This window comes from Lichenostomus cassidix, chromosome 1Aa, assembly GCF_008360975.1.
Source record: "Lichenostomus cassidix isolate B80296 chromosome 1Aa, HeHo_3.0, whole genome shotgun sequence".
Lineage (NCBI taxonomy): Eukaryota > Metazoa > Chordata > Aves > Passeriformes > Meliphagidae > Lichenostomus > Lichenostomus cassidix.
The window spans coordinates 29,425,846-29,437,582 of NC_139480.1; the positions used below are offsets into that span (position 1 = coordinate 29,425,846).

At 37.6% G+C, this 11,737-nt stretch overlaps 1 protein-coding gene across 2 annotated transcripts in view; it reads left to right on the forward strand.

Annotated features, from left to right (window-relative positions):
* Positions 1–11,737, forward strand: part of ARID2 (AT-rich interaction domain 2) — a 99,933-nt gene that overhangs the window by 84,374 nt on the left and 3,822 nt on the right. For both annotated transcript variants that reach the window (XM_085043766.1, XM_085043756.1), the window contains 3 exons: positions 1,505–1,653; positions 7,420–7,558; positions 7,659–7,744. In XM_085043766.1, the coding sequence (XP_084899892.1) occupies positions 1,505–1,653; positions 7,420–7,558; positions 7,659–7,744 (374 nt within the window). The remainder of the gene's footprint in view (positions 1–1,504; positions 1,654–7,419; positions 7,559–7,658; positions 7,745–11,737) is intronic.

An 11,737-nucleotide genomic window follows, 5' to 3' on the forward strand; every position in this document is an offset into this window, starting at 1 on the left:
ATAAAGACCATCGTAATGTGTTAATACTGGGATGCCAAGTGAAGGTTACAAAACAAGCTGTACTGCTGACACTCCATTATTTTACATACAGCTTCATTTTTGAAATGCCTTTTAAGGAGATGTTGATATTAAAAGGCTTCACTTGTGTTTCCTTTTTGTTAAAAGATATCCTGTGAAGGATTCATTACCCATTCTGTAAAACAGCTTTAAGGCCTTCAGGTGAAAAACATTGCTGAGTTCAAAATAGTTTGCAGTTGTGACTAAAGAACTTGAGTCCTTTCTTACAACTTTTCATATATGTGGTTGAATCACAGGCATCATAAGTGGTTGTGCTGTATTCAGGAGTTTTGCAGAGTTCTGCCATATTTTTGTGAAGTTTTATGTTTGGATATGGGAAGTGTTCTGCTACTGATCAGGCTTTTTTGCTGTCCCTTCAGTCATGTTATTGGTAGTATAATATGTGATGGTGATTAAGTCACTACCTTGTGTGACTGTTGTCCACAGTGCCAATGGAGAGCAGCAGGAAGAAAATGTAAATCAACATGCAAATGAAATGTTGTTAGAAATTGCTGTTAGCTATTTGTGTCTTAGTGAAAGTCTAAAGTTACTCAGTAACAGAGCTGTAAAGATCTAAACAGACTGTTTTGTGCACCATTTGAAAGTGTTCCTTATAATATTCTTAAAGAGATTTGAAAGTAATTTTATTTGGTCTCTTTAGTGTGTGAATGCATTTTCAGACAGTGGGGAAGAAAAGGATGTTAGGTTTTCATCCCTAAATAATATTCAAAAGCTAAATTTTTTTACTCTCATCATCCTTATAAATGTCTTGCTTGCTAGAGCATTCCAGGAAAAGAGAAAGAAGAGAAAAAATATTCTGACACAAACATTGTTTTGAAATGGGAAGTTCAGCATTCAGTATCTATTATTCAGAAAAAGAAAGAAAATTGATTTGGGTTTATATATTTTTAGATAATTTCAAAGATAATTTTAGTTGAGTGTTAAGTGTCTTGTTATATTGCAGGGGAGCAAGGGAACATAGTTTTCCTTTCTGAAATGTTTCTCTTTTCATTGTATTCAAGTTGTACAGCATCTTCAGACATTCTGATCATGTGGTGCTATTCCCTGTGCTGATGATACTGCAATGCCTTGAGTTTGCTTGGGTTTTTTTCTTAAATAACAACAAAGCTGTTTAAAAAGAATGTTAACCTTTGCTCCACTAGTGCCCTTGAGAAATTTCTTTGCAGTGATAATTCTGTATTTGAATTTGAGCATAAAGTTTATTATTTGAATATTAGAAACTTCTGCATAAATATTACAGTGCAAAAATTCTGTGTCCCTCATGTTACTGTATCTTACTAATGCTTATTCAGAGTTCAAAATTTTAAAAACTGAAGACCTGTGGTGGATTGAAGTGTAAAACAAAAGGTCTTTCAACAGACAGTAAACTGTATGTCAAGTCTAGAAATAAGCCCTGTTTAAAATTGTGTTTTAACTTTTTCTACAGAGCACACCTGCAACGTCGATACCAACAGTGCAAGTACAGGGCCAGCAGATCAATTTGCAGCCACCTTCATACACTGCAGCAAGTCAACATGCAGAGCAAATGAAAAAACCTGGACAGAACTTCATGTGTCTGTGGCAATCTTGTAAAAAGTAAATTGCTCCTTTATTTACCTTTTACTGATATGTAACAGGTACTTGTATATAGAACATGATTCTACAAGTTCCATCTCTTCTGTTTCCTTAAGTTACCTTACACTTTGTCAGTAGGGAAAAGAAAAAGTGAAAAGTGTTGAGGAAACTGAATGAGATGGCGGGAGGCAAGACACTTAACTGCTTTCAGTTATACTTCAGAGCATGAAATGAACATTGTGCAGCTTTCTTGTAGTATACTGATAGTCGTGTAGTTAAGTTGAAAAAATTCCAAGCTCTGAAGCTTGTTCTCTGTGTTGCAAATACAAAAACAGTTCCTGTACTGCAGTTACAAATCATGTCTTGACATTTTCTTGTGTTTCCAGTTTTGCAAGAGCTGGGTGTTGCACTTCAATATCCTGGTCAAAGTCTTACTTAGCTTATGACTAATTTTGGTAATTATACCATTTGTATGCCAGAGGATGCCATTGTCATGAAAGGCAGTAAAAAGAAACTGAGCCTTAAGACTAGACAGCCATGATTTGTTTTTTTTTAATTTGCTGCTATTGTTTTTAGAGAGGAGTGAACTAGCAGAGGCTTATAAAAACTTGATACAACCCTTGTTATCAATATGTATATCTTGACTCTGATTTTTAAAATAACTTAGGTTTGTGAATATGCTTAGTTTCTGGTTAAGGGCAGAGATTGGTGAAACAAAGGTAGTTGTCAAATAGCCACTTTGAAAAATGGAGACAAATTGTTAGTGAGAAAAATTGCATGACATATAGGATGGCATGAAAAAGAGTGAGAGGCTTCATCATTGTGGGATGACAAAGGCAGCATAAAGGTGATTTGACAGAAAGCTGGTTGGAAATTCAGAAAGTTGGGAGGAAAAGATGGAGAATTTTGAATGTTTGGAACTGATAGTTAAAATGAGGCATTTGAACAGAATTATAGGAATACTGAATGACAGCATGAAACCCCTGAAGGTGTGATGTGTTTTTTTGATTGCTTGCAAACATAATTCTAAGATCATTAAGTCAATACAAGACATAAAGATCCATCACTTTTTAAATCATTGCCCTATTTTCACCTTAAAAGTGATTTTTCTTTCTTTGATAGGCGACACTTGTCTACGTAAGAAATAGATGTAAGGCTGTACTTACCTTGTAGTTTCCTCCTTTACTACTAATAAACAGAACTATAGAGCCATAGTTACTGGCTGCACAATAGGTGCAATAACTCCTGTGTAGGTGTGGGTGGGTTAGATTGAGGTTGAAACGAAGGGCTGGGCAGTTTCACAGCAGAGGCCTTGCCAGCTTGTAACATGTCAAAGGGTTTGCCAAACTACAGTTTTAAAGCATAAGTCACCAACTTCCTTCCATGTATAAAGTTACACAGGATGAGCTGTGTTAGGGCAGGAGGAGGAGCAATACTATTAAATTACCTTACATTACCGGTCTTTTCATAGTCTGTCTTAAAATACTACTCCAGAAAGTTTTCCTGAGACTGAAGTTAAGGGCTACAAGGCCATTGATCTCTGTATTTTATTCCAAGCCTAGTGAATTATTTCTGTTGCTTTAGTTTATCTGGTTGTTACTTCCTGTATTGCTTTTCGTTTATGGTTAAATTTCATTATTTTCAAAAATTTTCAGAGATTCTTGTGTTAATAGATTTATTTTACGTGACACACAGCTCTTCTTTTATGCTGTCACCTTTAAATATTATCTCAGTCCCAGCCTAAAACCAGTTTAGATAAGCGTTACACTCGGTGTTCTCTGTGGTAAACCAAAATGTTAAGTTAGCATTTTCCTCAAATACATATTGTTTATTCATATTCATTGAGCAGCCTGATTAAAAACAGTTGTATCAAATCTGTAGCCTTCCTGCCTCTGTGAAACATAAAGAAAAATACAGAATTGCCACCTGTTCTTTTTTTATTTATAGCTCTCAATCTTAGCTGTTTTTGTTGAGTAGTTTAAGTGGGAAACAAGAAGATTCTTTTGAATGAGTCATTAGTCTGTGTGAACTTCACATTCACTTCTTGGTTTCATTCTCCATTACTTAGCAATTTTCTTTTTCCTAGGATCAAGCAAGCAGTTTTATCACAGTGGAATGCTAGAATAGTGGGGGTTTTTTTGTGGTGTTTGTAGCTAACTGGAAAGATATTGCAGGAGGCACATTTGAAACAGTAATTTTCACCTGTTTCTCTCTGCATGTTCTTTAGTTTACTTCTCAAAAACTATTAGCATTAGTTTCCCTTCCAACATGTATTGTAGAAGTCAGTGAAGGCCTTAAATATTTTATTGAGAATCAGAGTAATACAAATAAATAAAATAGTATGTTCTTTTCCTACCCAGCAATATTCCAGTGGCGTGGGTGGGTGTTTTGGTCTGGTTTGATTTTTTTCAGAACTGAATTAGGAAACAGTAGACCAAGATTTGAAATGCCACAGATTTAGTAGTGTCTGAAGACTACAGTGAAACTAGGCTGAATTATGCAAATAGTTGAAATTATTGGCCTCTGACAATTGTGTTCAGATTTAGTATCTGAAGTGGAAGTAAAATTCTAAAAAGTGTCAATCAGCACATTACTTTGCATTGAGGATGTAAGAGAAAGTAGGTGTTTTCCTTTGAACTTCAGCTGTCTGTAAGTACTGCTAATTGTATGCAGCTTAATTTAAAAGCTGCTGCTTTGTTTCACAGGTAGGCAGATGTCTGCTCTTGAATTGCTTTGTATTTAAAAAGTAAATTGAAAATGCTATTGAATCTTCACTGCCTGTCAAATCAGCTGTTAGTGTTCTGTTCAGCAGTTGAACAGAACCATGGATGAATTAAATGTGGAAACAAGAGTCTAGGCTGGACTGACCATATTGTCGGTACTCAAGCTTTTTTTTTTTTTAATTACTATAGTTAGGTGATTCTTTAAGGAAAAATAGTTTTTCTCTGCAAAATGATGGTAAGTTTGAATCTTTGTAGGTCAGTGATTGAACTATATAATACTGGATATGTAAAACAGGGAATGAGCCAACATAGCTGAAATAGCTTTATTTTTCTGAAGCCTTGCCATGTTGAGTGAAATGTTTTGCACTGTAGTTTGGGTTTCTCTTAGGCCATGAAATTTGTTTCATCTGTGCCAGAAATTATTCATAAAAAGGTTAGTGCCAGGCTTAAGTTGATTCCCCTTTATTGTGGAAAGACATCTTTCTGTCCTCTGGAACACCAGCTGTTGAGCCAGAGTAGATGTAAAACATTTTATTTTCATTTCCTACTATTGGTTATTTGGACCAACAGCAAGAGGCAGATATTTCTTAGCCTCAGCTTCCCTTCAGTAAAAGGTGACTGGCATGTAAAAGATGAATGCTTTTGAAGAGAATAGTATTTATTGCTTGTGCAGAAGGTAACTGTATTACAGGTGGTTATTGCAGTAGCATTCAGTTTATGTAAGACTTTTCTGTGGGTGAAATCAGCTCTTTGATACCTTTGTAGTGTTCAGGTATCAGTAGCTGTACACTCAGCCTAGGTATCGTTGCCAAGTGTGTTTGCGTAATGGACACTTCTGAAATGAGTAGTGGGATGTGGAAGGAGGTGGCTGGGTCAAAGCACTCACTGCACTGCTATTCATAAGCTGAGAGTCCTGACTTGGACTTTTCCATAAATGACTGCAGTAGGTTGTAGATGTTGCTACATCCTTGGCTGCTTGCAGTGGGTGTCTGATGGGAGGTCATCTCCTCTTGGCACTGTTCAGCCCAGTTTGTTCAGTCAAACATCTCAACACACTTTCTTATAACTGAAACTCAAGTACTGGCATGTGAACCGGAGTGGCTGAGGTGGGTGCATGTGTTTCCTCTTTGGTAAGATTATGGCTCCAGTGGCATGTGTCCACCAAGTGTGTGAGGACAGTTGCTGGCAGTGACTTCCCAAATGGCAGCAGCTAGATTTCTAGACCTCTTTGGTCCAAGTGTTAAGTGGATGTTGATGAGCTGAGTTAGTTGTATTGAAGTGAATTGTGAGCAGCTAAATCTTTTGGCCATTTTTTATCTCTTGGAGTAAGGGACATAATTTGTAACATCTGAGATACATTTTAAGGTGTATATATAGGCTAAAAAAAAAAACCACAATTATTTCAGCCATTCACTAATTTCATGTCATGTTTTTTGAAATACAGTGATTCTCCTTAACCATCTTATATTTGATACAATAGCACATCATTTGGTCTACATGAGACTGGAGGTAGCCTAGATTGCAGCAGTCATGCATTGGTGGAGTTTGCAGTCTTGAGAAATATAGGTCAGGTAAGGAGTAAAGTCAGGCTCTTGCACTTTAAGAAGGCAGACTTCCAGCTGTTCAGGGAGATTGTCAGTGGGATCCTTGGGGACAAGGGAGTGGAACAGAGCTGGCAAAACCGGAACTGAACCTGGTGAGGTACGCAAAGAATAACGGGAAGGGCTTGTACAGATACGTTAATCAGAAGAGGAGGGTCAAAGGAGGTGTACCCTTGCTGGTGAACAGGTAACAGCAAACAAAGCTAGCATGGCTTCACCAAGGGACAATCCTGTCGGACCAACCTAGTGGCTTTCTGTGATGGAATAACTACATCAGAGAATAAGGGAAGGGCTACAGATATCACTTAGCTGGACTTCTGTAAAGCATTTGACATGGTCCCCCACGATATGATTCTTTCTAAATTGGAGGGAGATGGATTTGATAAGTGACTGTTAGATGGATTAGAAATTGGTTAGTTGGTCACATCCAGAGGGTGGTGATCGGTGGCTCAGAGTCTCTATGGATGTCAGTGACACATGATGTCCCACAGGAGTCTGCATTGGGGCCAGTGTTAGTTAATATCCTCATTAATGTCAGGGAGGAAGGGATTGAGTGCACCCTCAGCAAGTTTGCAGATGACACTGAGCTGAGTGGAGCAGTTGACACTCCTGAAGGACAGGATAACCATCCAGAGGGACCTGGACAAGCTTGAGCAGTGGGCCCGTGGGAATCTCATGTGGTTTGATAAGGCCAAGTGCAAGGTGCTGCACCTGGGCCAGGGCAGACTCTGGTATCAGCACAGGCTGGGGATAGACAGATCAAGAGCAAGATGCTACTGCAATAACCACCTGCCAAGAAGGACAAGGGGTGCTGGTGGGGGATGGGCTGGACATGACACAGCCATGCGTGCTTGCAGCACAGAAAGTCAGTTGTGTCCTGGGCTGCATCAAAAGAGATGTGATCAGGTGGTCAAGGGAGGTTATTCTTCCCCTCTGCTCTGCTCCAGTGAGACCCCACATGCAGTGCTGCATCCCCACTCTGGGGTCCCCACCACAGGAAGGACATGAACCTGCTGGAGCGAGTCCAGAGGAGGGCCACCAAATTGATCAGATTTAAATGAGATCTGAGTGTGAGTGTCAGTAAAGAAGGAAAATGGGAAAAGAAATGTATGAAATTCATCTGGTTTAGCTGTTCATAGTTTCTTGCTGTATTTTGCTTGTATTGCAGGGAATGGGTCTATTAGAATTAACATGCTGTATTTCTTAGAAGTAGAAAATAGATCCACGTTATTTCAATCAGATTTGGAAAAACCATATTGACATTTTTTGGTAGCTCACTGGTAATATGTGTACATGCTTTTTCCTTTAAAATTTTACAACTTTTCATTTATCAATGTATGTCTCAATTAAAAAAAAAAAAGGAAAAAAAAGGTTAACCACCACTATGGGTTGATGTTTGTTATATGTGTGCCTCACCATTAACTGGAGAAAAAAAATTAACTTTCCCTCTGCTCTTTTTGTAGGTGGTTTCAGACACCATCACAGGTTTTCTATCACGCAGCAACCGAGCATGGAGGAAAGGATGTCTACCCAGGGCAGTGCTTGTGGGAGGGATGTGAACCTTTCCAGCGGCAGAGGTTTTCCTTCATTACCCATTTACAGGTGCAGATTTCTCTTTCACATATTACTTCAGAAAACAGCAGGAATTTCATGATAAATTTCCATGCACCTTTCTTACTGTCTTTTTCTTTTCCTCACACAGGATAAGCACTGTTCCAGAGATGCTTTGCTTGCAGGATTAAAGCAAGATGAACATGGACAAGCAGGAAATCAGAAGCCTTCCAATAAGTAAGAGACTTGAGCCTCATTAGCAATAGAGAAAATGGGAGAATTAGAAATCATTAGAAGAATTTGTTTGTAACTTGCCTTATCAGGTGAAATGCTGCCATATCTAAGAATCTGTAACAGTAATCAAATTTGAGATCCGTTCCAGTAAGACAAAAAGGACAAAAATTCTGATTTAGTTGAAATTACCTTAAAAAGAACAGGTAATTCTTTAAAGTATATGGGTCAAAACTCTATGATAAACATTGTTCTCAACATGTTTTCCTGTTTTTTCCCACAACTGGACAGCATTGTGTAACTTTCCCTGTAATAGGGAAGTACTTGTAATCCAAATGGAAAGTTATTTGTTGTGTGTTGATGTATCATACAGCTGAGGTGGATTGTCTTGTAACTTGCTATATTCCGTCCAGTTTTTCTGTCTAAATTTGGGCTGATTTGATCCAGGAACTGTTGTAATAAACTTTCCTTTAAACAAAGAAGCAAGATAAAGGATAAAGACTCCTCAAGAGTCTTCTGATTTTGTGAAATCAGGTTTGGCTCTTCTCTTTCCCAGAATGATTTCAATCATCTGGAATTAATATTGGAGAGTGCAACACCGTTGGTGTGAGGTTTTGGGGATGGCTGTGTTAATAGTGGAGTTATTCAGGGTTTGGTTACTTGTGTAAGTGTGTTAAGACCAGGCCTGTGTTAGTAACTGACTGGAACCCTTTGTTGCAAGCTAAAAATGTAATTACATGGTCACAGGCTGGTTTTTTGCAGTCTGTTCTGTGGCTTGTAAAATTGCTACCAAGCTGCTGGAGGCAGCAGAGAAAGTCAAATTGTGAAAACTGAGAAAATTAGTTTGAGAGTCTTTTTATTTTTTAATATAAAAACCATCTTAACACAGACTTACATTTGCTTTATGGTGCCTTGTTTCATTAAACTGAACAACACTCAGACCTCAGAAGACCAAAAAGGGAAGAATTATGGTAATGTAGTCTTAAATACTTGGTGAGTAGGAAGTGTAGGGCTGACACCATCTACTAACATGGTGTGATCTTTACTCTGCCTTTTCATAGTGTTCCATCACACAGATAACACATTCCAGTAGCTGTGTGTCCTCACAAGCTTCTTTTAAACTGGCACAGGTACTCATAGGAGGAAAACTCTTCATACATCCCGTCTTCTGAGGCAGATTAGAATTAGGTCAGATTCAGAAAGCAGGAATTTACATGCATAATCAGTTCTTGCTAAAATATTGAGACTGCAATATCACAAGATACTGAGGATGTGATTTCAGAGTACAAATTGAAATACAAGCATTCCTCAGCTCAAAATAGGACATTTTATGTCTTTAAAAGATGTGCAGATGTGGTGCATAGGGACATGGTTTAGTGGTGGGTGTGGTGATGGTTAATAGTTAGACTTGGTGGTCTTAGAACTTTTTTCCAGCCTAAATGATTCTGTGATTCTGTTTTGACTCTCCATGACATCCCTTGTTGCTTCTCATGGCTGTGCATTGCTTACGGTGAGAACTGGCTTTAGTTTTTAGTAGATTGCATGGTAAATCCATTTGTTTAAAAAAAAATGTTCACAGAACAAAAGAGTGGGCTTGCCACATGAATGGAATGTGTTTGCCTTACTGTCAGTTCAACACCAGTACAGGAGATGGGCTGGAGCAAAAGGAAGGGATGACCTTTCTCTGTCAGCGCTCACAACAATTAATACATTTCCCTCTCTTGTGAAATCATAGTTTCCCTTTCCATTACTTTTACTCCCTTCCCTTAGCAAACAGGAATATTTTAGCTAAGTGTAGTTCATCCCTCACATCACCTTACAGCGCTGCCCTAGAGTTCTGTTCACACAACTGAGCAGAGCATCTGGCAGCTACATGAGGGAGACAAGACTTGATCATTTGCTTTCCAGAATCAATGACTTGTCAAACAAAACCCTAAGCTCTCTCCAGTGGCTCACCTCAAGCTGTCTTACAGGTTCATGTTTGAAAGCTGTCTAAAAAGGTTTTGGCCTAATTTACTTTTTTCTGAGTCCTAGAAATTTGTCAGGTATATCAGCTCACGACTTACATCCATATCATTAAACTCTTGTGTGGAGCTCTGAAGCAGCTTAAAAAAACCTGGTACTTAAAACAAAGCATGTTTAAGTCATCAACTTTTAGGCATTTCTTAGGTGAACTTTGTTCACTTAATCCCTCACCATTTAGTAAAACTTAACCCCTACCTCAGAGAGTGCAGATAGTGTTACTGGTGCTGGAAGAAAAGCGTAGAACGCAATGTAACAAACGGGGGCCCATTCCCTAATCTGCCTTTCTGTCCACCATAACACCCTACACACTTGAAAAAATCTGTAATGGCTTTCGCTAGAACCAGTTAGGCAATGTAAAGCTGCATTACAGAGTTTCTTTTATACTATAATTCTGTATTTCTTTGCTTTTAAAGTTTTATTATTTTAACTCTTCCTCTTCTGGTTTTCAGAGGTAGCTGAATATGACATTCTGGAAGGTCAGGTAGCACTAGCAATTTAACTGGATGTTGACTGTAGCTTAATGCATTGGAATCCTTTTGGATTCATGGTAATTTTTTTTCCTTGTTGCCACTGAAGCAAAGGTGAATATTCTTCATGCACTATGGGAGTGGGACAGGAAATAACTAAATCACAGCATGAATGGTATGGTTTGAAGTTGGTAATACATTTAAAGAAATTCAGGAAATCTAGATGTTTTGGGAAAGATACTTGCCCACAAACACAGTCAGTCCACTTGATGTGTCAGTAACTTTTTAGCAATTTTTTTTGCCAAGCTTAAAAAGCGAGGATAATTTTTTAATATCTTCCTAATTTATTGCAGTTGTCCCTTTTTCTATATTGCTAGAATCAAGGCAATAGTACTTGAGCTTTCTAAAATATGGTATGATAACTGTTGAGGAGAGACCTTCAGAACAGCATCCACTGATGAATCCTTGTGCTTCTCAATGCAAGGAAAACAAAAACGTTCCAGAAATTAAAAATTAAGACAATAATTCTTCTACTGTGGTACTTGGTCTTCTATAAACATGTAATTGCCTACCAGTTTCTTAATTCAGCCCCTGCCCTTCTCCTTTTACTTCATAAAGCTTTTTATTTATTTCGCCTGTTATATATTTTATTTTATATATAATATTTTCATTCGGGGAGGATGACAGAGTGATTATGAGCTAAGGTTTTAGGGAGGGTTCTGTCTGTTACTACATCTTAGTTTTTTAGCTGGGCTTCCTTGCTGTTAGAACCTCAGATTACTAAGAAAAACTCTCTAAATAGAGAATTCAAGTTTTACTCTTAGAATATTCTCTTCCAGTATAAGATACTTAAATAATACCCTTACAGGCTTTCATTCAAAAACCAGAACATTTACATTTGATTTATGCTACCTTTACAAGTAAGCACTACTTGTACTTCTTAACCAGGTTCTACAAGGGTGTTAAAAGACTTCATAATAATATTGTTCAAAATACTGAAGTGTGGTGATATGTTTCACCACTAATACTGTAAATTGTTTTTTAGAATGACATTGTGAGTCTAACTCATTAAGTCAAGTTGCATATTTATACATTCTGAACTCTGATGGTATGAGTAATTTCAAAGTTTTTACATGAAATAGAGCTTTGACTTCAGTGTTAATACTGAAAATGGAGAAATTGTTTCCACTGTATTTGTTATATCCTGCTCTATTTATTAATTTCAATCTAAAAGCTGCACTAACAGGTAATTGATTTTACAGATGTTTGATCTGATCTAACAATTACATGTTTCATCTCTTAGAACATAACTTATGTTATTTTATATTACTCCTCACTAATCACAGCTAATATATATTTTAAATTGTAGTGTCTAATGATCCCAATGAGCTGTGTCAAGTTTTGAGTTGCTGTACTTTAAGGACCTTCTCTGGCGAAATCTCAGATGGCATTTGCATAGCTGCTATCACAGTTCCTGTTAAAGCCTGTCTGATAAAACATTTCTTTA